The 27,821-nt window shown below is 41.3% G+C and overlaps 1 protein-coding gene across 7 annotated transcripts in view; it reads left to right on the top strand.

The window, feature by feature from the left end:
* Nucleotides 1-27,821, top strand: part of LOC126355189 (D-aspartate oxidase) — a 150,021-nt gene that overhangs the window by 27,142 nt on the left and 95,058 nt on the right. For 2 of the 7 annotated variants that reach the window (XM_050005415.1, XM_050005411.1), the window contains exon 1: nt 12,941-13,476. The exons of 2 other annotated variants lie outside the window; for them this stretch is intronic. Coding sequence is in view for 2 of the 5 variants with exons in the window: in XM_050005416.1 (XP_049861373.1) it covers nt 13,811-13,812 (2 nt within the window). In the remaining 3 variants the exon portion in view is untranslated. Of the gene's footprint in view, nt 1-12,940; nt 13,477-13,641; nt 13,813-27,821 lie in introns of those variants that run through there. 3 more of the 7 variants (XM_050005412.1, XM_050005416.1, XM_050005413.1) reach the window with 3 other exon arrangements.

The raw sequence follows: 27,821 nt of genomic DNA, 5'->3' as shown, positions 1-27,821 counted from the left end.
TGTCATGACGCCACTCCAGACACAGCCGTTTGTATTGTGGTGTTTATGGGCACCTACTCATGGGATGGTAATTCCCCAGCTGTGCTGCTGCTGCTAGTCTCTGACCAGTTGTGTGGGATGACACAGAATGTTGTAGGGAGTCCATTACTCATTTTTGGATGGTAGGTGCACAAGTATCTGGATTGCATTGTACTTCATGCACAATATGGTGATCCTCTCTTGTTGTTAGATGTGGTTGGCCAAAATCTTTACCTTGTGTATGCTCGCACTCATGTTCAGATGCAGTCCAGTATCAGACCACTGTCACATCAGAGTGCTCAACACATCTGGATACTGCTCAGTTCAACCAGATGGCCAAATGAAGACCCACTGTGTCAGGTGCTGATAATGCTGTCTTACACGATTACATAGCATCGGAATGTTCTCCACAGTGATGACACAACATGAACTGTTTGTGCCACTTACCTAGGTCTACTGACCTATGATGTAAATGTGTACGAACTAAAATTGAAATCTGACCATGTCTTCTGAGTGAATTAGTGTAGTTTTTTAATTATTATTATTAATTCCAATGTCTTTTCTGTTATCCTTGGCCATGTCTGCATGTACATTCCCAGTTCTACTACATACCCATCTGTTATGGCCAATTCATCAGTTTACCAAGTCAATAATTGCTTGAAGTTTATTTCTTTTGTTACGTGTTCTTCCAAGCCAGTTGAATTTTTATTTCCTTAAACTTGCTTAAGTTCAAACATTTCAGCTGCTTTCTTGTAACTTCTTGAGTTTCTAAAAGCATGTCATTATTACTGGGTTACTTTCACTATTAGCTGTGTAACTCTCCCAATTAAGTATGAAATATGGTCTGCAATCTGCCACAGGTGAGTAGAACAGCAGAAGTAGAACTGGATACACTAACAGCAGTGAAACTAACAATATTTTGGCCATGAAGTAAAAAATAAATAAAATCCGAAAGAGACTCAGTTCCATAAACTGTTTGACAGTGCTACACTGCAATAGGTCCCCAGGAAAATTTTGAAGATCCTGTAGAAGTGCTGTAGTAAAGATTGGAAATCTGCAGAAGAGCTTGAGACTCACTGGCACGAAAAGCAAAATTCGTCCTTCTGAAGCAAGACAATCGTTGTGTTTGAATGAACATGCCCTTTGAGAATGGATCCATTATTGTGTGCAATGAGTACATTCCAGTTGTAATTTTAGTCTTGGAGCATAGAATAAAACATACTCAGATTGTGAGTACTTGCATCTATTTGCAACAATCCACAGCCAGTTGTTCTTCGTGTGTGTGTGTAGGGGGGGGGGGGGGGGGGGTGTTTCAGAACCCTTGGGCAATATACTGACAAAATTGGTGTGCAAGAGTAATCTGGTTGCCCTTGGTTTGTTCTTCTGTCTAGTTGTTCAATGGGACCATGTTGACTGGCCACTATACTCATATTTTTATTGAAGTTTAACCCTGATAGTGGCTTGTAGAACTCCACACTTCATATAGCATTTATTGACACACAGTTTTAAGAGTTTGGGTACCTTATTTGGTGAGGACATGGCATCTGCAAAACTTCACAATTGTTAAATGTCCTCAGATGCCTAAATGGGAAGGCTATCCTCCCATCAGGTGCAACAAATGTGGTGTTATAAGTTGATTAGTTCATAACACAGAAAATTATTCTGCAGAGAAGAGCTCTTTGTGAGACTCTTTACACAATAGCCGTAGAAAAACCATTTACACAATAGCCATAGAAAAACCATTGAGCTTAAAATAGTGCAGGGTGGCCATAATACAACTTTCTTCACTTGAGAGAGCCCCCATGGAAAAGCTAGAAGGTAGGATAGTGAAACTGCGTGGAAACAGTTGAAAGGACATGCGTAAAAGAAATAACAAATAAATTGTTGAAACTAATACATTTTAATTTCCACATGAGAGGATAACATTCATTAATCGCATACCATGTGTATATTCCAGGTTATAAACGTTGCTCAATGTGACAACCCTCTGTATCCACGACATCCTGAAACTGCTCTAGATTGCCAGGCTATAGGGAAATGGCGCTTCAACAGCTGCTTAACTGGATTTGCAATGTGCGGAGGTCCGCCATCTTGCATAAAAAATGATCCTATCCACACATCCATGCTGTTGGAGAGCTGGAATGATGTGGTTGCACAAAAGACACTAATTCTGCTTACCAGTGACTGTACTGGTGACAGGACTGGAAGCACCTGTGTCTTTGAAAAAATATGGCCCTGTGATAAATTATGCCCTAAACCTGCACCACACAGTGACCTTGTCAGGATGAAATGGTACTGGTTGATTTGCGTGTGGATTTTCTGTTGCCCGTATTTGACAGTTCTGTGTATTAACATATCTTGGGTGATGGAAGTGGGCTTCGTATGGCCACAAAATCTTCCATGGTCAATCATTGTCCACGTCCATGTGAGCAAGAAATTCTAAAGCAAAGGCTTGCAGGTCAACAGGACTCAACTGGATAGCAAAGAAAGATGTTTTGTAGGATTTCACGCACCGCGCTCACGGGTATGTTAAATGTTTGGGCAATTCTCCATGCTCTACTGTTTGCACTCTACCACTTGTCTCCTCCTGCATTGCTGTGGCCACTGGTTCCACTGATGTCGAATCAATTCGTTCTCTCCCTCTACTAGACTGCACACCAAAAGAGTCTGTCTTTTGAAATTTCGGAATAATTTTCTTGAGACCATTGCAGTCATCGGACCAACACCTTTTTTCAAACCCTTCAGTGTCCGGAACTTGCGCAGAGCAACGTTTGCACACTCATCATTCTTGTAATACAGCTTTACAAGCAGAGTACAATCCTTCATTGAGACAGTCATAGCAAACGTTGCAGATGTGAAAAGAGGAAAAGCCATGTACCGGGTGTGTTTGTACCAACTTCAAAGAGTCGTGTGCATGACAGGTTTTTCATTTACGTATTCTGACACATACAGCACCATCTAATGGTCAATTTTCACACCATTTTTTCTTCTGCCATACGTTTTCCCCCTTCTTCAGTAATATTCCGTTGTAATTTTACGTCATTCTGACCAGTGGTGTTATTTCTACAGCGTTCTGAAACTTTAACTTTAATTATAATCACCCTGTATCGGAGCTCCATTACTCCTAGTTGACCTACTTCTGCTGCAGAGCGAGCAAATTTTAAGCCTCTGGGATCTTCAGATTTTGGCTGAGATTGGCTGAAGTGATGCATTTGACACCGCTCATGCTGTGAAAAGTTTTCCAGTCACTAATAGTGGAGACAATGAAATCGAGATAGTTGAGTACATATTGCCAGCATGATAAACTTGGGCAGTCTCTTCAATGTAGCAAACAATTGATAGCTCCAGCTGTTCAGCTTTTTTACATTCCCTGAATGGAGGACCTTGTATACACTGCAGAACACCAACCGTGCCAGATCATTGCTGCTGCTCCATAACACAAGTGAAGTCCCAGTGCTGGTAGCTGGTAGAAATGATGAATTGCTTTTGAACAAGTATGTCAAGGCAATATTGTTGGTTGAGCCACTGACCATTGTCTAATAATATCAGCTAAAATAGGATTCCAAATTTCACTTAAGGCCCTTGTATCTATAATGTTATCTGCCAGTTTAACTTTGATTGATTCCTTTTCATACACAGCCCAATAGTGAGACGCAGGGGCAACTATCTGTCTCTTTCATCATACACCGGTCTGTGTCCCTTTGTTTGACAATGCTCAACCATTGCAGATTTATGAGATTGTAGTAATTGAGTGTGGCAGTGGTGCTCAAAACGTTTTGGAAACAGTGAATTGTCTGAATGGCAGGAGACTTGGTAAATGCTGGACTTCCTCAATCCTAGACAATCTTTTATCAAGCCAAGGGACTCTCTGACAGATGAAATATAGTTTTAATATTAAATCTCTTTAAAACCCTTCCTATCTTTGAAGATGTGCCGCCGCCACCCCCCCCCCCCCCCCCCCCCCCGCCCCATCAACCCACTACCCCTACACAGTAACTGATCTGTCTACATTGTTCTTCTGCTGGTCCAAACTCTCTAAGACACAAGTGACCTGTTTGTCAATGTAGCCATTTTGCGTAAACATGAGCATGAGGTGTTCTTAAGTCAAGCTTTCTGGGTCCAGGAAGGTGTAGGCCCTCCTTGTGTGTGTTTGTACAGCAGACAACAACTTGTATAAAAATATATTAGTCCATGTGCAGATCTTCGATGCAAAAAAGTACAATTTACAACTTGGCCATTACTGATTTTCATCAAATTTGGTATGTTTGTTGTACATGGTGAGAGAGTGATAAAGGCCAAATTACAGAATTGCAGCACAACTACACAACAAAAGTTATGGCCATCCGAAGTTCTGAAAATGAAAACACAAAAAAACACTGCTGACAGGAACGGCTGTAATTTCTGTTCTAATAGAGATGCACTAGTGAAACACGTAAATTTGGAAATGACTGGGTAAAGGCTTTTAAATGCTAACCAATGTAACCATACTTAAACAATGTATACAGTTCAGTTACGTTGACCCTTCACCTTGAATATTTCAAAACATGTCACAATCATACAAAACAATCAAGTTGTAATGACATTTGTATTAGCTGATATAAATTAATACGTACAGCCATGTGATACAATAAGGCAATACAAACTGCAACAAAATGACATAAACTACTGAAAAACATCTTCACTGTTAAAAAAAAAAGTCGTGATAGTAACACCTAGTAAGGCAGCAATGTGAACAGGCAAATAGCAAGCATTTTTAATTTGACTAATTACTGGTCAGCTTGTATGGTGAACAGGCTAATAACAAGCATTTTTATTTTCACCACTCACCGTTAAGCAGGCAATATGAAGAGGCCAATGGCAAGTATTCTTGTTTCGAACAATTACAGGTAAAGTTGTGAGGCGGATTTTTATTTTGACTAATCTTTCAAAAGGAGCAGGCCAGTAGCAAGCATTCCTGTTCCCTGACTGTTAAGTCAGAAGATAGGAAATTGTGTGAGTGAAGTGTTTTCATTCAAAGCTTGGATGACATTGTGGATTTTACATGTACAGAGGAAGTGTTGTTTTTTTGTGCCTTTACAAATCTACCAGGTGAAGATGGTGTTTGATAGGATTGTGTCTGCTGTAACTGCTTCAGGGAAAATAGACACAACATATGCAAGAAAAGTATATGTAAAGTGTAAATGTTGATGGTTGGTAAGATCAGTGGCACAATGACAGACCGCAAAATATGTGACAGGTGTAGGAAAAAATTAACAGTGGCCCATCCCAAGTACATTGAAACAAATAGGGATCAGTTGCATTAAATCAGTCTGCTATCTGTTGGTGAATCCCCAGTGAAGGAGAAAACATGCACACAGATAAAGCATGAGAAAGTGTCAGAGGTACTTCAGAGTAAATATATACCCAGTGTTGGAGAAAAAGTGGAGGGTGAAACAAATTCGGAATCTGTAATTATAACACAATTGAAAGAGATGTTAGGTACTAGCACCATAGGCAGTGAGAAGATCCAGATGTTGACACTTCTTCCAAAAGTTGGAGCATTCGAAGAATTGAAATTTAATTTTGGGGCCTCAAAACTATTTATTGAGGAAAGCTAAATAGTTAGTCAAAGTGGTTTCTTAGCAACTTCTATTCCAATACCTAGATGTGTCCTAAAGGAACTCATTGTGAACTATGTCATCAAATTTTGTAACAGAGAATAGATGAGCCACTGTTTGCCTGGGGAAAAAGGATTTTGTTACTGTCAAGGAAATGGTTCCAGGGTTCATAAGTAAAAATAACTGGTGTCGGGGAACCTGAATAAGCTTCATCAAGTATTCAGAGATATACATCCAGGGCTGACAATAAAATTATCAAAATTTTGCCACTTACGATCCAAGTACTGTGTGTTGGCTGATGCGAATGGTACCCAAAGTGTGTGTTTGTAGTATTCACCAAAATGTGAAGTTCATGTTGGAATGCTGCAGATGGAAAGAGTTGACATGTGATGCTGACTGTCAACCTGTACAAATACTGCCTGGTGTACATTATACGCAATCCTACACAGCCAACATATTATATGTCAGCATGTGAAAACTCTCCAGGTACACATTCTTTCACAACATACCTGGGAGAGTTGTTTGATGAAAATAGAATTAATGAAGTAACACACAAACTGCTGACATATACAGACAGAACAACTCTGCACATTCGCTTGTCTTCTACGGAAGACTTCTTGGAAAATGTCATCAACTAATTAAAAAGTTGTCACTGCTGCACTCCTTCAAAGCCACCTAACAGTCTGAATTTCTTCAACATGTGAAAGTGACATTTTGTGACAACGGGTACATTGTTATATGTGACTTTGCGGAGAATTATACATTTGTGTTTGAGGATGAGGTCCAAGGGTTTCACAGAAATGATGCTTAGGCCACTATTCATCCATTTTTTCTTTATTATAGGCATCCAGAAACCCATTTCATTTATCACCACATCAGAATGCCTTAAACATGACACTGTGAGTGTTCACCTTTTCCATCATTATTTGGTTAACTTCATAATATCTCATTTCCATAGAACACTCTAGTACATTTATTACTTCTCAAATGGTACTGCAGCCCAGTATAAAAACAGCAAGAATATTGCAAACACTTGCTGATGTAAGAACAGCAACAGGCTGAATATATGTTATTTCACCAAAAGAGACACAAATAGAGTTGTTTTGAAGAGGCGATATTACCCCACCAGGGCAGAGGTCAACGGAGTGCATGCAAAACCTCTTTCCTGGTTTCTTCTGCTAGATCCTCAGGAAGGTTGGGTACTGCTTGCTCCACAGAGCGGAAAGGATTCAGTGACCTTCTTGAGAGAGGGGGGGGGGGGGGGGGGGGTTCTTGGTGTGGGAGCAAAATTTAGGTATTCCTCAAAACTGATAGCTTGGCTTCATCAAATTCTTCACTAGTAAGATTAATCACAAGCCATCGATGTGTGTCATAATCAGATGTCATGGGTCGAGAACAACAGAGTCAAAATTTTGAAGACTGAGAAGTGAACATGCTCCTGTGTACTCAGTCTGATAATGCCTAAGGAGATCAATCCAACAATTCCCTAGATATTCTTAAGACAAATGAATGTGTCCTGTCACTAAGGCAAAACTAACATGCTTCTTAATACTGTTACCCATTTTGATTATTAATCTTGCAAATTTAGGTATATCATCTTGGGTACAGGGGCTCCACAGAAAAGCAAGTGCACACAGCATTGTCCCCTTCTTATGTTCATCAAACTTCCTTACAATTTCAACCATCTCCTCTTGTAGAAGCCCTCGCTGTGGTGAACAGTGGCCTTCGACTCTGCTGACAGTATGTATCAATGTATGCATCGTTTCAGCCGGCTTTACTACTGGGTAACTGTATCTTCAGTTGCATTAATGGACAGCATCAACAATTCATGGCACATGCGCTGTCGGTTTTCCACAGTATATAAAAGGGCTGCAATTCATGGTGTGATCCAGTTCCAGCATTCCCATCTGATGACGGCAGGCAGATGTACTATCTGTGACCTCCTACCCTTTCTGACACCTCCCTCTTCATTTTTGTTTATCCTTGTCCTCACTGTGTGTAACACACTCTCATTCTTTCCTTTTTAACCTTCCCCCTTCTAACCCTTACTCCTTACTGAGGAAGGAACCAAGTTCTAAAATGTGATTCACATTCAATATTAGAAGTTAACTGTTCTCATAATTGTTGGATTACCTGGTTCTAAAGTGAGGTCTCACCATCCCCAATAGAACCAACAGCTCCATTAAATACAATGTTCATACTGACCATAGTTTTGACGGAAGTTTTACTTTTGTGCTATTGTCAGCGAACAAATTATTTCGTACCTTATGTCCAAGTTTGCATGTTAATGAAGTCATCCCTTGTGCTTTTTCTTCACTGGATACAGATTAGTGTGCTATGTGTATTGTCATACTCAGAACCAAGCATTTTGTATAAAGGGTGTCCCAAGAGAAATTGCCAGTATTCAGGGAATGATAATTCGAAGCAAAACAGTCTAGTGAAAGTGGACTCTAAAATGCATACCTTAAGAGCTAAGAGCATGATCATTTGTTCAGTAGAATAGATGTGTTCCACAGTATCAAAGTTGAAATAGTGCTCATAGCTCTTAAGGCATTCATTTTGGAGCCCATGTTTACTAGACTTTTTTTTGCTTCGAATGATCATTTCTGTCGTATCCCTCAATATTGACATTCCTCGTGGTACACTCTGTATTTACATATTCTTCATTTATCCCCTCCCTCCCCCTGCCCCCCCCCCCCCCACCAGCTCTCGTGGGCCCCCTTCCCCTTGTCTCCTTTTTTTTCCATTAGGTTCCTATCTAGTATGGCCCACCAACTCTCGTGGGCCCCTCTTCCCCTCCCCCCTTGTCTCCTTTTTTTCCATTAGGTTCCTATCTAGTATGGCCCACCAACTCTCGTGGGCCCCTCTTCCCCTCCCCCCTTGTCTCCTTTTTTTCCCATTAGGTTCCTGTCTAGTATGGCTCACTCTTTATATCAACTTATCGCTATAGGCTTTCAAGAATCAACTATAATGATTTATTCTTTACTCTCCACAAATCATTCTTATTTTGAACAGGACAAAACAATTCAGAGAATGTTATGCATTACCACACTTGTCTTCATATCTGTACATGTAAGCTGGAGCCATCTACTAATTATACCATTCCTCATGTGGTGTTCACCATACCTTTAGGATCTGGGACTAACTGGTAGCCATTTCACAGCAAGTCTTTCCTCATTTGGAAGTATTTCTGCCTAATTTTGTCTCCATTTGCTCCTGTCCTATGCAACATTCTTGTGGAAACCAGTAAAAGTTTCCATATTGTGCCAAGCTCTTTCTGACAAGTTTCTAATCAGAAAAATAATCTTTGTGGCAGTTACCATGCAGAAGAAAGGAATTTGAGTTATTGCCAATCTTTTATGTGCCTTTCAACTGTAGTCTTTAATTAAGGTTCGCAAATCCCTTATCAGCTCAAAAAGTGCTTTCTTGCTACCGTCAATAAGTTTATTTTTGCTTCCACTTTTGTGTTTAATGTAAGTCATTTCCCACAAACTGTATATTTAGTAATCCAAAATTGAATGATATAGTTGGATGGATAAAAAAAACCTACTCACCAAGTAGCAGCAGAACACACACTTAAAAGGAGGTTATAATTAGGCAAGTTTTCAGAGCCAGGCCACTGGCTGATAACTTGGTGGTAGTCATGCCAATGTAAAGCACCGAACTAAGCACTGTTTAGCCTTTTGCATCGGCATGACAAATAGCAGTTTATAAATTAGGATGAAAGGGCATAGGCAGAAGGTGTATACTGCCAACATGTAATATTATGTTGCAGAGTATGCACTCAAACATGACAATCATGACCTCAGTGCCTGTTTCACCACATGCACCACCTGGATTATTCCCCCAGATACCAGTTTCTCAGAATTCTGCAGGTGGGAACTAGCACTACAACATGTCCTCGGTTCTCAAAACCCACCTGGCCTTACTTTTGCATTAATTTCTTCTGTTTCAGCATTTCTTCACAGTAACAAGTCCTTTCTTCACTCCATTTTAGTTTTCTACATCTTTCGTTTTCTTGCCTGTCTATTTTTCGCCTCTTTCATTCCCACCTCCGTTATGTACAACGCACTAAGCCTTCCACTTTCATTAACTCGTACACTATGTTTAAGCAGTAATGTGTCTTACATATTACCCTGTCTTCCACCTTTGAGCTTTCAGGTTTTCAAATCTCAGCGGGTGCAGTTCCCAACAACAGTCAGTCTGTCCTTGTCATCCTATCTGGTAAGTCTCCTCAGACCCACAGGTCTGGGTGACTTTTGCAAAATCTTCCCCTTTTCCTAGACCTCTCCAATCCTTTTCCTTCATCCCTCTTCCTTTCCCCTTCAATCATTCTGCCTGAAGGAGGAGCCACTGGCTCCAAAAGCCTGTCTAATTATAACATCCTTTCGTATTTGTTTTGCCACCACTTGGTGAGTTAATTTTTTTGATCTGTCCAACAACATTATTTTGTCAAAAATCCAAAATTGGAGCTATACATAGTGTGAACAGACTAGCCCCCACTCTCTATGCCAAACTACTTAATAAGAAGCACCTACAGACTGGTTTACTCCATGGCAATAGAGTGTGCGCACTTGCAAGGAGGTATTTATTTTCCACTAAATTTATTAACACTATACAGATTATAGAAATTAGTAACTAATGTAAGAAAGAAACACCCACAAATAGAGTTGTGTAAATCAGCAGTGCATTAAATTGCATTGCACCACTTGATGGAAAATTTATTCTTAGTCATCCTGTTGGGTAGTTGTAACATTGAAAGCCCACTTGCCATGTCACAAGCACTGCTCACTCTTTAGTTTACAGACAGTTTCTTATTTTGGAGAGTAATGCAAGAGATTTTACCTTTGCTCATCTAAACTACATACTGACTTACCTAACTTTCACTGAAAAGTCTTTGTCTTTCATGCTGTCCTGGCTTATTTCTCTGGCTGTCAGTGTTTGTCTTAAGAAATAAAGGAGTCATAAGCCAGAATATTTATTCGAGCGCCTCGGGCTAAACCAAAGACTGTCTTCTTTCAATTGCCTTGACCCAGACTTTCCATTATTTATTAACAATCGTTCCTAGATCTGTATTGTCAGTCCTACAGAAAAGGAGCAGTGTCGGTGGTAAGGACTGTCCCCAGATACAAGCTCTTTGTTATGTAAAGCAATGTTAATTTAGGTATCACTTTGTCTGATGACTTCTCTTCAATTTCTGAATTTTACTTATGCCAAGTGCAACAATTGTACGTTATTAATGTAGTATTGATTTAAATATGTCTGTATGCTGACAGTTTACAGATCTGCTCTTATAACAAAACAAAGTAATTTGGTAGCAGAAGTAGTATGTAATACTTTTCAACCAAATAAGTTTCTAAATAAAAATTATTCAGTGGAATAATAGAAGTTGTGACAATGAAATTTCTTTCGGTTACTTTTGTATTTGTCAGATGTTTAACATTAGGAAAGTAACCAGAGTTGCTTGCAGCATTATTCACGACTTTCTAAACTAATGGTAACTCTAATTATGAGGGATTTTTTTCTTCTGGTATTGTAGTTACGGATATTATTTGTCCTAAACTCTTACGGGTTATTTATTACAATTTTAATGTGAGAAAGTATGTAATGTAATGCTGTAGTTAAAATACCTAGCTCCTTAACCAACTGTCTACAAGATAACAGTGAGTGAGTACCCTATACTATTTTTATAGAAAGCTTTTGTGCAATGAAAACTTCCACCCTAAGAAAAGAGCTACTAAAATTTCATAATAAATTATTGAACGAAAATAGGCAAAAAATATTCACTTGTGGGTTTGTGTCTGATCAGTGCTTGTCACAAAGTGCAGGAATTATTGAATTGGCCTGTTTAGGAAGCTCTAAGGCATATTTCTCTAGTTACATACATGTGTCCAAAATATTGGAATATTCTGTACACACATTATTTACTGTGTTGTCTGTGGCTGCATGAGTTGTAAATAATTATAATATTTGTGTTAACAGGAAAAAGAAGTAATTCTGTTTGATGTATATTAAATGGAAGCCCATTCACATGTTAATAAGAGGGCCAATATTGAACCTCATGCAGCTCCATTAAAGATGTCTACAGCCCTCACCCCCCCCCCCCCCCCAATCCCAAAAAAAAGCCCCTGTCTACAGTTGTTGAATTTAATTGTGTACGACAACGCTCTTCATTCTTTTTGTTCAGAATAAAGTGAGCCACTTGATTTGTTAGCTATACCAGTACTGATAATGTCATAAAATCTTTGTTTTTCTGCTAAAATATTGTGAATTGCATTGTCATAATCCTTGCAAAGATAGAAAATACGACTAAAACTGTCTTGTTATTTATTCCCAAGACAAAACACTCTGTATAGCATATTAATTTCATTTAAAGTGGTAATTCATACTCATTGCTCCATTTTGTAATTTCACTCACAAATTATGTATGGCCCAATGTTGTTATAGATTACTTCTAGAGCCTGCTTCTTCCTTTGCTTGATTCAGATTCCTTTTTTTTTGTGTATTTTTTGTTAGTACTTTGTATATTACAGATAGGATAGAGATAAGTCTTTTCTTTTGTGAAATAGAAAATTTACAGTGGGCCTATCTTTCTATTTTTGAGAATTGTTGTCTTTGAAAGCCATCCTGCAAAAAATTTTGCCAGTTCCGGATGTATTAGTAAGAACTCCGCACATGCATAGATTATCTCTGTTGTTAATTAGTATGCAAGCTACCATCTTAACTGGTGAAATGTGATATCTGCCCAACTTAAATTATGGGGAAATGTTCATTATATCATCTTGAAGATTTATCCAATATGTACAGACCTCTGTGTGAATTCATTTACTATCACCAATTGAAGAGTTACTTACTCATCATTGTTCTGCTTTAATTTGGGCTAGAAACAGTTGGATCATAGGCAGAGTGTTCACCAGTACAATGCAGGCTAGTGTACAAAATAGTTATTGTTCTCCAACTTACATTACAATTCTACTTTAAAGATCAATCTTGCACTGTTAGGAAAATTGTATGTATGAAGTTAGGAAGGGGCACAGATGAAAGGACATAACCCATCGAGGATAAGGGAAGAACAACTGCTGCTGTCCACCTCCAAGGAAAATATCTTTGCAAACTGAACCTGCCCTGCCAGACAGACATAGTTCAAGTAAGATTATTGTTCACTCACAATGTGAGAAAAATAGTTATTTACTGAGGATCAGTTCGCTCAATAATGAGGAAAGGGGAGTAAGGAGGGGGAGAGATGAAGAGAGGCTCACATAGTTGGTTAAAGTTATCAATAAAGTGAAAGCTGTTTGTGTTACACACAACAAGATTGTGTGCTTGGAAAGTTTATTTTGACCTTTATACTCTTCGAGTAAGACAGAGACAAATGAATTACAATTAAAATGCCGGTCATACGCCTAACTTGGTAAGGTTCACAAGTTTGTAACTACCCTTTTTCGTGCATCCAAACGAAGTTGTTTCTGAACACTTCCAAAATCTTCACTGTCGCGAGTATCGTATAATGCAAGAAACTAATTCATTAGACATCCTCCAGAGCTGATATTGGCAGCTGTTTTTGTAATGGTGAACAATTTGAACTTAATGGCACGCGAAACTATCATAATTGTACTGTAGCTATCATTCTTGGAAGTCGTGTGTAGGTACTTCTTTCCATTGCGTACAACGTATGCTACTGCCGATAAACAGAAGACCCCACAAATAACACAGCGTAGTCCTCATGTATTCGTTACGTAATGTTTTTAACCTTGAATGTGATAAGGTTTGCAGTAGCCAAGTGGACAAACAGATAAGATTTTAACAATTTCCCCCGGTTTTCATGATGAGCCTATTCGCTTGACAATATTTCAGGTAACCGGTAAGTAATGCTCTGTATACGGTTACACGTCCTTCGTCACGGAAAATTAACCGTGTAAGAAACACGCTATAACACGCACACAAGTGTCCGGTTTGCGTTGTCTAGCGTAAAAAAAGATACTGTATGTCTTTATGCTGATGTAGATATTTTAACCATCCAGCATATGCTTATGGACATTTGTTTGGTGTTGTTAACCTTCCGCTAGTCGAGCCTCTTTTCGTGCCACACGTAATTGCGCCGCAGCTGGGAGGTGCTTTCCAATTAATTAAAAAAAAAATCGCAAACGTCTGGGCCCGTTGTAAACCCATGAATAAACTAGGAAACAACAAATTGTATGTGAGTGACTAACTTCATTGCATTTTAAAGTGAACAAACAAGCGCATAACTTAGAATCCATGCACTTAGACGCGTGAACTTTTGAGGTACGCGCGAAGGTACGAATTGTCAACTTGCATCATTGTGTGTCTAGTTTTGACCCGAGGTTTTTTTAGAGGTTACAATATTTATCATTTAGGCAACAAACCGCTATTTGTAACAGCTAATCGCGATAGGAATTTTTAATTTTTCCGTTATAACGGTGTTGACGTCAGAGATCGCAAATATACTCTTCTGTCGGATAAATCTTGCGAGACTCAAATTCTCTTTCCATCAGAGATACGCAAATACACTGATTTGACGGATATACCTTGCAAGAGTCGCGTTATTGGAGAAGCTGGATTAGGTCACTTTATATCTGAGTCCTTTTCCCTGCACAGTCTGGGTCCTAGTTCTGAACTGATAAAGGTTTTAGACGGCTAGTATTTAGTGACTGCTTACTAAGACAACACTGAACTACAAATTTGAAGCGAGTGTTTATAAATTGCATGATTTTGAGTTAGTTATGTTTATTTCAGCATAAAATTATACAAAATCATCATCTGCATAAATATTTAGCACTAGTTTTTGAAAAAAGTAATCTATATTTTGGTATAAATAACTCACCAACTAAATATGCATTCATGTTCCAAGATCCAGCATAACAAATTTCAAGTGAATAATTACTTGTATTATGTTATGTGCTAGCCATTTATAAATTTCAGTGCCATTCTGGAAGGACAGAAGGAAAATATTAAGAAAAAATGAAGATAATATTACATGAATGAAAATACTTTTTTAAGTCTGCTTTGTACCAGAACTATGTAATGCATAAAAGAAAATATATAAAGCAGCTGGTCACAAATGTGTATAAAGGATAACAAATGTTAAATGTCCGTATGTACTGTATATACAATTACATATTTTGTTCAGAGAGAAATTCAGAATGACCATCATCGCTTGGCCATACAATTGTACACAAACTCGGAAACATCCCATATGACAGTCCACGAGTAATCGGCTAAAATGGTAGGGTTCACTTTCCGGCATACCTCTTATCAAATGTGGCAATATCTTGATGAAATTGCTCCACATGCTCATCACTTGCTGTGCCACAATCTTTGGTGAAGAAGTCAATATGACTATGTAAGAAATGCATTTTCAATGACATGTTGCAACCAAGTTTTTCATAAAATGACAACATGCGATCTACAATCTCCTTGTAATTTATTGCTCATTTGTTCCCTAAGAACTGTAAACAGACTGTCTTTAAACATTCCCATGCACATTTCTTATCACCTTGTATGGTTCTGTCAAAAGTATGGTCTCTAAAAAGCTCTCGAAACTGTGAGCCTATAAAGATGCCCTCCTTTACTTTAGTATCACTTAAGTAAGGGAATTTTTGCATTAAGTACTTAAACACGTCACCATCATCATTCATTCCCTTGACAAAGTTTTTCATGGGACCCAACTTAATGTGCAAGGTCGGGAGCAGAATGTTTTTAGAGTCAACTAGAGGTTAACTCTTAATGTTCTTTATACCTCATTAAAGAGATTTTCTGGTGGGCTATTCATGTTTACTGTAATGAGATGCACGAGCTCGGCGATCCCATGCACAGAGAAAGCAGAAATATTTAGTATACCCTAACTGCATACCTAATAGCAGTGCAACCACTTTAAAGTCACCACAAATCTGCCATTGAGAGTCATTGTACTTGATGGCTTCGAGCAAAATTTTCATGTTTTGGTATGACTCTTTCATATGCACCACACTATCCCCAACTGGAATAGAAGGAAACTCATTACCAATATGTAAAAGCACTGATTTTAAGCTCAACTTTGACAAATCAATGAAGAGTGTCCATTCATCATGGTTGTAATTGATACTGACCATTTATGTCTACACAAGACACAAGAATATCTTGCATGTTAAAAAAAAATCAATTGTTGCTCTCTTCTGCAGTAGAATGAAACATTTACACTGCTTTCCGGAAAACTGCGCTGCTGAAATCTTGATGCTAAAATCTCAGCCTTATCTTTAGAGAGCTCCAAATCTCTAATGAGATCACTTAACTTATTTTGAGACAATTTTTGTGGATCATCAGTTGATGATATATTTGAAAGAAACTCTGGATTGTGTGATGTACATGGTTCAGGGCATTAAGAATACCCATCAGAAGTAATCTCATACTGTGTCGGTGGTTCAGGTATTGGCAATCCTTCCCCGTTTAGAACTGGACATATGGCAGATGGAATGTTAGGATAGATTACTGTTCACTTCTTAATCTTAGATATTCCCTTCTTGATAGTAACCATGCAAAAGTAGCAGTCACAGATATGGGTTGTTGACTCATACCATATCATGGGCACTGCAAAGGGCACTGAACATCCTTTCCCATGCATCCAATTCCTGAGATTGAGGTTGCTGGCACAAGTGTTGGAGATCACATGTGGAACCCAGGGTTTATCCTGATGGCCTATTTTGAACCCAAAATAACAACTGTAAGCTTTTTGAATCAATGGCATTATTCACTGTTTTTGTGAAGCAAATGCCACTTCTCCACACACATGGCAAAATGTGTCAGCACTGTTAACATAAACTCGTGGCGTTTTTGTTCACTTCATTAGCAGTCAACTTGAACAACTGGTGGTTTATCTGGAAACAAATGTACAAAAATTATTACATGCATCAATAAAGTCACTGAATTTGAAGAGGAAGGAGACAAAAAGATCACTAAAATTGGTATCAAAATGTTTATATCCAAAATATTGCACACAAGTAATTATTGTTGTTGTTGTTTTTTTTTGTTGTTGTTGTTGTTGTTGTTGTCTTCAGTCCTGAGACTGGTTTGATGCAGCTCTCCGTGCTTCTCTATCCTGTGCAAGCTTCTTCATCTCCCAGTACCTACTGCAGCCTACATCCTTCTGAATCTACTTGGTGTATTCATCTCTTGGTCTCCCTCTATGATTTTTACCCTCCACACTTCCCTCCAATACTAAATTGGTGATCCCTTGATGCCTCAAAACATGTCCTATCAACCGATCCCTTCTAGTAAAGTTGTGCCACAAATTTCTCTTCTTCCCAATCGTATTCAACACCACCTCATTAGTTATGTGATCTACCCATCTAATCTTCAGCATTCTTCTGTAGTATGACATTTCGAAAGCTTCTATTCTCTTCTTGTCTAAACTATTTATCGTCCATGTTTCACTTCCATACATGGCTACACTCCATACAAATACTTTCATAAACAACTTCATAACACTTAAATCGATACTCGATGTTAACAAATTTCTCTTCTTCAGAAACGCTTTCCTTCCCATTGCCAGTCTACATTTTATATCCTCTCTACTTCGACCATCATCAGTTATTTTGCTCCCCAAATAGCAAAACTCCTTTACTACTTTCAGTATCTCATTTCCTAATCTAATACCCTCAACATCACCCAACTTAATTTGACTACATTCCATTATCCTCGTTTTGCTTTTGTTGATGTTCGTCTTATATGCTCCCTTCAAGACACCATCCATTCTGTTCAACTGCTCTTCCAAGTCCTTTGCTGTCTCTGACAGACTTACAATGTCATCACAAGTAATACTAGGAACAATAACATAATCCATTGTTACTAGTTATTATGACTTTGACAAACAATTATAATATTTGATTTTAAACTTAATGTAAAAATCCATATATAATTATATCACAATTATCTCACCATAATAAAACAGCATAAAATGAAAACTAGGGCTAATTTTGAATTGTCTTTGTGATATCCGCAATCAGCACATTAGAACTGATTGGAATTGGCTATTTTCAGTCGATTTACATTTTCGTTGTGGCACAGTGCAATTAAACGATAACTAGCAACCTGCCCCAACACCGCTCGAGGAGCATTAAGTGGCAGGACGACGTGACGGCATGTCGAGCATAGGATAATAAATTATATAATAAACCTTCTTTGTGAATCAGCCTACCTATTAGTGAAAGCCGTACCCAAATCCCTATAATAGTTCTGAAATTAGCCCTCACACACAGACAGAAAAACTCGGCGGGGAACTTTAATTTGGTAATATGTGTAGATGCATGCAAATAATACAAAATGTTTTTTCTAAAAATTACGTGGAACAAATAGTCTGAAAGCTATTTCATAACAAAAATACATTAAATGTAATGGCAACAAATAGACTTGACTTCTTTGAGGACATCTGTGTTCAAACTCGTATCAGTGACCATTACTCAGTTGTGACGATGATGATTACTAAAGTACAAAGGGGAACTGAAACCAGTAGAAACACAAATGTTCAATAACTTGTTTAAGCAGACAAAGAGACATTCATGGCATATCTCATTAAAGAGGAGCTCGTAAGTTCTGACAGTCGACATGTACGTGATTACATTACAGAGCTTACTCAAGTGTTTCACAGAGTGTTCATTATACCACTTTGACTGTTTCTTTATTGTTCCACTCTTGAATAGCATGTAAGTCAAATGAACACCAAAATCTCTCCATTCAAGTTTAGTTTACTCCTATTTTACTACAATGGTCATTTCTCGCAACATAGGTGGGAGGCAGAACTGTGGCTCAAGTTTAAAAGAGCAGTTGACTAAGCACTGGACAGAGATGGAGCTAGTGAAACATGCCATGTTCTTCTTGAACAAGCATGTATTTCTTCGGACAACTTATCGCATTTGGGTGCACGTTAATGCAGAATACTTTGCAGCATACATTTACTGTGATACACATTAAGGATAGGTAATATTAGCTCGTTACCTTTTTGTTTGCAAGATTGACTTTTACTAGTCGTTTGTTTCACAGTAAAATAATTAGGATGGCATAGCATATATATTGAAACAGTTTTCCCATTCAGACAATGTCTCAAAGGGAAACCATTGAAAACCTTGAGAGACAAAAGCCAATCATACACTTGTCCATCTCAAGGATACTGTTGTTGATGATTTGAATCCTCTGATAAGTCAGAGAGGTCAACAATTTAGGAACTTACTTAGGTTGTTAAATTTGGGTAGCAGAGGTAAATAAATTCATAACTATAAAAACATCAGATAAGTAAACATATTTGAAAAATTCATGTTCATAACTCTGGAGAAGCTGGTGGAAAAAGAAATTACAAATGCTCCATTTGAGCAGCTTCTTGACAGATACGGTGGAATGGTGTCAGAGGTATAGGCATGAGTAGGTGAAGTTCCAGACATTCGAGAAGGCCACAGAAGAATAACCCATCTTGGCAGTGTGGCAGTGGAGGAGTGTGAATGAATCAGGAACAAGGTTGACAATGCTTAGAGTACGTGAGTATGGTGGGATTGGGGGGTGGGGGGTGGCAGAGTACGTAGAATAACAGGAATTAATATTGAGAAATTGCATAGTTCTTCAAAAAAGAGGGATTACTCCACAAGAATGATACATATGTTTCCCATAGTGAACCATCAGTTTTGGAAGTCACTCACTGAGCAAAACGTCCTAGCTGGTCCGGTTGTTAGAATAGGCCCGAGGTATCCCTGCCTGTCATAAGAGGCAACTAAAAGGAGTCTCACAGTTTTTGGTCTTATAAGTTCAGGTTCCATTTTAGGGTTTGACCTGCCACTTTCTAAATTCTACAGAAGTGCGGGCCATATGTGGAAGGACGTCTTACCTGATGCATGAGTTATCAATAGTGCCCTTAAATTCAATCTCTTGTCATGGGTTTGCGTCTCCACCTGCAATTCAGCTATTTGGGTGAGGACACTTTCCGGAGTATGTCATCTTCTTACATTGTCTCCTGTCCTCTTTCGCCTCCATGACAATACTGGATTTCTCTGCACCCAATATCCAGCATGGTAGCCAGTCCATTGTGCTGGGGCCATCATGTACCTATTTGTTGGTAGCCCTCTGATAACCCAGGGATCGCACTGCTGATGCCTGAGCTGTAAACTCCTTATGTATGCCAAGGAGTAGATGTCTGTCTTCCTGGGGCATCAGGACTCCCAGCAATGGCCATCATGCCAGGTGACCTTTGCTGTGGCTGGGTGGTGCCCATGGGGAGAGCCCCTGATCGGAGTAGATGCATCCGAGCGAATGACCCGCAATGAAGCGGACTAAGTCATCCTTTGCTGGTGACCGTATGGCGCCAGCAGTCTCTAAAAAGGGCAAGATTGAGTACAATGCTGACAGGTATGACCCTAAATGGTTTCTCTCCCTCGCTACACCATGGGAGGAACATAGGGCTACAGAAAGAAGAGAGCCATATTCGCCTCGGTATTTAGTCTGTAGCAGAATGGATTGGGACTTCTTTCTACCTATGTAGCCTCAGTTTTTTGTTGAACATCTTGAGAATAGGTGTGGGAAAGTGACAGCACTGTCCAAGATGAGAAGTGGTGCAGTCTTGATTTAGACAGCATCCCCAGCCCAATCCCAGGCGTTACTCACTTGTGACCAGCTGGGTGATATTCCTGTTCCGTCACTCCCCACAAAAGCCTTAAAACATGGTCCAGGGTGTTATTTTCCCTTGCGACCTCCTCTTGCAGTCTGACAACAAGCTCCATGCCAATCTAGAATGGTGGGTTGCTCATTTCATTTGGCACGTTTACAGGGGACCCAAAGACAACAGGGTTGCTATTGATGCCTTCATCTTGGCCTTGGGGGTAGTTCATTGCCTGAAAAAGTCAAGGTAATGGTTTACCAATGTGATATTAAACCTTACGTCCCTTCCCCTATGCGGTGCTTTAAGTGCTGGAAATCTGGGCACATGTCTTCCCACTGCACTTCCAGCATCTCATGTCAAGACTGTGGACGTCCACTGGGTCCAGATACTCCATGTGTGGCTCCTCTCAGTTGTATCAACTGTGGCGAACACCACTCCCCCTGCTTGCCAGACTGCACAGTACTCCAAAAGGAGTGGAAAATCATGGAGTACAAGACCTTGGACCAGTTGACTTACCAAGACGCTAAATATAAATTAGAATGATTACACCTCATTCGCTTGACTTTCACATATGCTGCAGCTACGTTACCATCGCCGTCACACATATCAGTTGTACCACACTGTGTGCCACGAACTGTGGGCCCTCCGGGTCTTCGCAATACATCTGCCCCCTTGGTGGTAGGGGGAATGTCTCCTTCTGTTGCTCCCAAAGCACCTACTTAGGGAGCAAGCACCCCCCCCCCCCCCCCTCAAAAAAAAAAGGGGGAATTTGGTTCCCTCCCACCAGGCAGAGAAGCAACAGCCTCCTCCCAAAATCTCCACTAATGCCACAGCAGACACTCACCAGTGGTTAAAGGACCCAAAAGCTGCTGGGCGAGGAGCTTCACTATCTTCCTCTGTTCCTGAAGCTACTTTGGAGAAGTCTGCTAAGAAAAAGGACCCTCCGGTGGCCCCAACACCACCACCACTCTGTACCAATTCTGCACCTGCGGATGAGGTGGAGATCTCAGTGCCCCATGAGGGCCTGGATCTCACTGAAGCCTCATCCCCAATAGGATAGATACAAATACTCAGTGGCAGCAGGTGACCCTGAGGTGTAACCTGTCTCCTAGTGTGCTTCATGCCTTCCCAGCCTCATGATAACGACATCCTTCAGTGGAATTGCATTTTTTTTCCGCTACCTGGCTGAACTACAGCAAAGTTTAAGCTATACACCCGCTTTCTGCATTGCCCTTCAGGAAACCTGGTTCCTAAGAATGCGGACCCCTGCCTTTCGCAGCTATAGGGGCTATTACAAGAACCTTAGTGACTATAATAGAGTGTTAGATGGAGTTCGTATCTATGTCCTGAACTGAATATTCAGTGAACCTGTGCCCCTTCAAACACCCCTTGAAACTGTGGCTGTCAGGATAAAGATGATGCAGGAAATAACTGTCTGCAATGTATATCTTTCTCCAGATGGTGCATTACCCCTGAAAGCATTGACTGCACTTATTACTAACTCCCTATACCTTTCCTACTTTTGGGAGACTTTAACACCATTAACCCCTTGTGGGGTGGCACTGTGCCTACTGGATGAGGTAGAGATGTCGAAACTTACCTGTTTCAACTCGACCTCTGCCTCTTACATACGGGGGTTGATTTATCCCTCTGCAGCCCAGGACTTCTCCAACCTTTCCACTGGAGAGTCCACGATGACTTGTGTGGTAGTGACCACTTTCCGATCTTCCTGTCACTCTCCCAGTGCCATTCCTCTAGACATGTACCAAGTTGGACTTTAAACAAGGCAGACTGGGAAGCTTTCACCTCTGCTGTCACTGTTGAATCTCCCCCACATGACACCATCAATGTGGTAGTTCAGCAGGTCACTAGAACGGTGGAAAACATGATCCCAGCGAAAGTCAGTACCTTGGTGGTCGCCGGAAATAGCCGAGGCCATTAATAAACGGCTCTGTGCCTGCATTCACCGGCTTACAAAAACATGGAAACGGGAATGTTGGGAGAGGTACGTCTCAACAATTGGCTGCAATGTGTCACCTTCCCAAGTGTTTGTGGGTACCATATCCTGACAGGTGTTACTGGCCTTAACATCAATGGTGTGTTATCTACCGACACAAATGCAATTGCCTAGCACTTTGCTGAACACTATCCTCGAGCCTCAGCATTGGAGAATTATCCCCCAGCCTTTGACTGTGTAAATCATGGAATTCTTTTAGATAAGCTAAATCATCATGGTTTGAGGGGGGCAGTGCACAAATGGTTTAATTCATACTTAACTGGAAGAATGCAGAAAGTTGAAATAAGTGGTTCATGTAATGTTAATACAACAGCTGATTCCTCAAACTGGGTGGCTATCAAGCATGGGGTCCCACAGGGTTCGGTCTTAGGTCCTTTACTGTTCTTGATATACATTAATGACTTACCATTCCATATTGATGAAGATGCAAAGTTAGTTCTTTCTGCTGATGATACAAGTATAGTAATAACATCCAAAAACCAAGAACTGAGTGATGTAATTGTAAATGATGTTTTTCACAAAATTATTAAGTGGTTCTCAGCAAACGGACTCTCTTTAAATTTTGATAAAACACAGTATATACAGTTCCGTACAGTAAATGGCACAACTCCCGTAATAAATATAGACTTTGAACAGAAGTCTGTAGCTAAAGTAGAATTTTCAAAATTTTTAGGTGTGTCCATTGATGAGAGGTTAAACTGGAAGCAACACATTGATGGTCTGCTGAAACATCCGAGTTCGGCTACGTATGCTATTAGGGTTATTGCAAATTTTGGTGATAAGAATCTCAGTAAATTAGCTTACTATGCCTACTTTCATTCACTGCTTTCGCATGGTATCATATTCTGGGGTAATTCATCGTTGAGTAGAAAAGTATTCATTGCTCAAAAACATGTAATCAGAATAATTGCTGGAGCCCACCCACGACCATCTTGCAGACATCTATTTAAGGATCTAGGGATCCTCACAGTATATATATTCACTTATGAAATTTGTTGTTAATAATCCAGCCCATTTCAAAAGTAATAGCAGTGTGCATAGCTATAACACCAGGAGAAATGATGATCTTCACTATGCAGGGTTAAATCTGACTTTGGCACAGAAGGGGGTAAATTATGCTGCCACAAAAGTCTTTGGTCACCTACCAAACAGCATCAAAAGCCTGACAGATAGTCAACCAACATTTAAAAATAAATTCAAAGAATTTCTAGATGATAACTCCTTCTACTCATTGGCTGAATTTTTAGATATAAATTAAGAGAGGGAGAAAAACTAACTTAACCATTAGTGTCATGCAATATTTTGTGTAATGTAATATCTTGTACAGACATCTTTCATTAACCTGAAACGTTCCACATCATTACAAAGTGTCGTATTCATGATCTATGGAACAAGTATTAATCTAATCTAACCAGCATTTCGCACCCTCAGACAGTAGATGGAAAGGAAACCCCTCTCGTACACTGAATGTTGCAGTGAACCCTATAATGCTCCATTTACAGAGTGCAAGCTCCTCAGCATCCTTGCACATTGCCCCGGCACAGCTCCTGGGCCAGATCGGACCCACATTCAGATGATCAAACATCTCTTGTCCGACTACAGACAACATCTCCTCGTCATCTTCAACTGGATCTGGTGCAATGGTGTCTTTCCATCGCAATGGTGAGAGAGCACCATCATTCCAGTGCTGAAACCCAGAAGATGCCTGCTTGATGTGGATAGCTATCAACTCATCAGCCTCAACAATGATAATATTTGTAAGCTGTTAAAATGTATGATGAGTCGGCTCAATGCCAGAGCGGTTTCCGCCAGGACCGCTTTACCATTGATAATCTAGATTCCCCCAAGTCTGCCATCATTTTTTAAAAATCTATGAAAGGCTTACGACATGACCTGGCTCCATTGTATTCTTGCTACATTATATGAGTTGGATCTCTGAGGCCCACTGCCGATTTTTGTCCAAAATTTCCTGTCGCTCCGTACTTTCTATGTCCAAGTTGGTGCCTCCAATAGTCCCCCCCATATCCAGGAGAATGAGTTCCCGCAGGGCTCTATATTGAGTGTATCGCTATTTTTAGTGGTCATTAATGTTCTAGCAATAGCTGTCGCGTAGTCGGTCTCATCTTCTCTGTATGCAGACGACTTCGGCATTTCATAGTGCTCCTCCAGTACTGGTGTTGACGAGTGGTGCGTACAGGGAGCCATCCACAAGGCACAGTCATGTGCTGTAGCCGATGGCTTCCAGTTTTCAATCGTGATGTTGTGTGCCATACACTTCTGTCGGCATCGTACCATTCATTTGGAACAAGAACTTTACCTTAATGACAATCCACTCACTGTAGTTTAGACGTATTGAATCTTAGGGCTGGTTTTCGACACCCATCAGCTGAAGAAAAAGTGATAGCAGCACCTCAATGCCCTACGCTGCATGAGCAACACCAACTGGGTTGCAGATAGCTCTACGCTGCTGCAGCTCTACAGAGCCCTTGTTTAATCCCACCTTGACTATGGGAGTCTGGATTATGGTTCAGTTGTGCCCTCAGCTTGCGGTTACTTGACCCAGTGCACCACTATGGCATTAGACTGGCAACAGAAGCCTTTAGGATGAGTCCGGTGACCAGCATCCTGGTGGAGGCCAGAGTACCTCCATTGAAGGTTAGGTGTGCACAACTGCTTGCCAGTTATGTTGCACGTTCGTATTTCTCCTGAGCATCTGAATTACCATCTCCTTTTCCCACCCACGGCGGTTCATCTCCTGCATTGGAGGCACAAGTCAGGGCTTAACAATAGCAGTTCCTGTCCAATCTCTTCTATTTGAAGTGGAGTCCTTCCCTTTACCACTTATACTGAAGTTCCATACACGTACACCTCCGTGGTGTAAACCTAGGTCGAAGCTTCACCTGGACATTTCCCATGGTCCTAAGGACTCAGTTAACCCTTCAGCTCTCCACTGTCACTTCCTGCCGATTCTTGATGTGTGCTGGGACCATGAAGTGGTTTATACTGATAGCGCAATTGGATGGTCATGTTGGCTTCGTGTATGTTCATGGAGGACATATTGATCAGCACTCCTTGCCATATGGCTGGAGTGTTTTCACTGCAGAACTGGCGGCCATTTCTCGCATTCGTGAGCGCATCTGCTCATGCCCCGGCGAGTCATTTCTTCTCTGTACTGGCTCCTGGAGCAGCCTACAAGCTATCGACCAGTGCTGCCGCTGCCATCCTTTGGTAGCAACCATCCAGAAGTCCATCTATGCCCTGGAATGGTCCAGTAGTTCCATGGTGTTTGTGTGGACCCCAGGCCACATCAGAATCCCAGGAAATGAACTTGCTGATAAGCTGGCCAACGTGACACGGAAACCGATTCTGGAGATCGGCATCCCCGTAACTGAACTGAGATCATTGTTACACCACAAGGTTTTTCAGCTTTGGGAGACGGAATGGTATAATCTCAGTACACACAACAAACTGCGTGCCCTTAAGGAGACTACAAATGTGTGGAAGATCTCCATGCAGGGCCTTTCTAACCTTCTGTTCCCACTCATTTTTATTTGAACATTTGGTATTCAGTTGACACATTCATTCCTTTCCTCCATCATTTTGAATGGTGTATAATGTGTCGTCGTAACTGGAAGATAATTCATGATCTCTTCAAATGCTGGAAGATAGTCAATCCATGCTGTCTACACTCCTGGAAATTGAAATAAGAACACCGTGAATTCATTGTCCCAGGAAGGGGAAATTTTATTGACACATTCCTGGAGTCAGTTACATCATATGATCACACTGACAGAACCACAGGCACATAGACACAGGCAACAGAGCATGCACAATGTCGGCACTAGTACAGTGTATATCCACCTTTCGCAGCATTGCAGGCTGCTATTCTCCCATGGAGACGACCGTAGAGATGCTGGATGTAGTCCTGTGGAACGGCTTGCCATGCCATTTCCACCTGGCGCCTCAGTTGGACCAGCGTTCGTGCTGGACGTGCAGACCGCGTGAGACGACGCTTCATCCAGTCCCAAACATGCTCAATGGGGGACAGATCCGGAGATCTTGCTGGCCAGGGTAGTTGACTTACACCTTCTAGAGCACGTTAGGTGGCACGGGATACATGCGGACGTGCATTGTCCTGTTGGAACAGCAAGTTCCCTTGCCAGTCTAGGAATGGTAGAACGATGGGTTCGATGACTGTTTGGATGTACCGTGCACTATTCAGTGTCCCCTCGACGATCACCAGAGGTGTACGGCCAGTGTAGGAGATCGCTCCCCACACCATGATGCCGGGTGTTGGCCCTGTGTGCCTTGGTCGTATGCAGTCCTGATTGTGGTGCTCACCTGCACGGCGCCAAACACACATACGACCATCATTGGCAACAAGGCCGAAACGACTCTCATCGCTGAAGACGACACGTCTCCATTCGTCCCTCCATTCACGCCTGTCGCGACACCACTGGAGGCGGGCTGCACGATGTTGGGGCGTGAGCGGAAGACGGCCTAACGGTGTGCGGGACCGTAGCCCAGCTTCATGGAGACGGTTGCGAATGGTCCTCGCTGATACCCCAGGAGCAACAGTGTCCCTAATTTGCTGGGAAGTGGCGGTGCGGTCCCCTACGGCACTGCGTAGGATCCTACGGTCTTGGCGTGCATCTGTGCGTCTCTGCGGTCCGGTCCCAGGTCGACGGGCACGTGCACCTTCCGCCGACCACTGGCGACAACATCGATGTACTGTGGAGACCTCACGCCCCACGTGTTGAGCAATTCAGCGGTACGTCCACCCGGCCTCCCGCATGTCCACTATATGCCCTCGCTCAAAGTCCGTCAACTGCACATACGGTTCACGTCCACGCTGTCGCGGCATGCTACCAGTGTTAAAGACTGCGATGGAGCTCCGTATGCCACGGCAAACTGGCTGACACTGACGGCGGCGGTGCACAAATGCTGCGCAGCTAGCGCCATTCGACGGCCAACACTGCAGTTCCTGGTGTGTCCGCTGTGCCGTGCGTGTGATCATTGCTTGTACAGCCCTCTCGCAGTGTCCAGAGAAAGTATGGTGGGTCTGACACACCGGTGTCAATGTGTTCTTTTTTCCATATCCAGGAGTGTATTTTGCATGACAGTAGGTTCACATTCTGAATCTGTTAAGTTCGCTATTTACTCGTCTGATGGGATTTTCTTTGGTACGGTACTGGGCAGTGAATATCGGTCAGATACCTGCTTGACTTCATGCTTCCCCCCTGCGGGTTCGGGGGTAAGAATAGGCCCATGGTATTCCTGCCTGTCGTAAGAGGCGACTGAAAGGAGTCTCAACCTTTTCGGCCTTATATGATGGTCCCCTCTCGGGTTTGACCTCCATCTTTCTAAATTTTTGTCGTGCATTGAGACCTTTAGCCGGCTTTCTCGTCGTTGCAATGGTGTCCCACTCGTTTTCCATCTCTTGGGCGAGGATACGTCCTTGGGTGCGATTACCACGCTGCGCTGTGCAGTGTTGCTTTTCGCTGCGACGACGACCTTATACATTTTTGCACCTAAGATCCAGCACGGTAGCCAGTCC

The sequence above is a fragment of the Schistocerca gregaria genome, chromosome 3, assembly GCF_023897955.1.
Source record: "Schistocerca gregaria isolate iqSchGreg1 chromosome 3, iqSchGreg1.2, whole genome shotgun sequence".
In the NCBI taxonomy this organism is placed as follows: Eukaryota; Metazoa; Arthropoda; class Insecta; order Orthoptera; family Acrididae; genus Schistocerca; species Schistocerca gregaria.
Note: the sequence above shows the minus strand (reverse complement) of the source record. Positions and strands in the feature narration are given on the sequence as shown.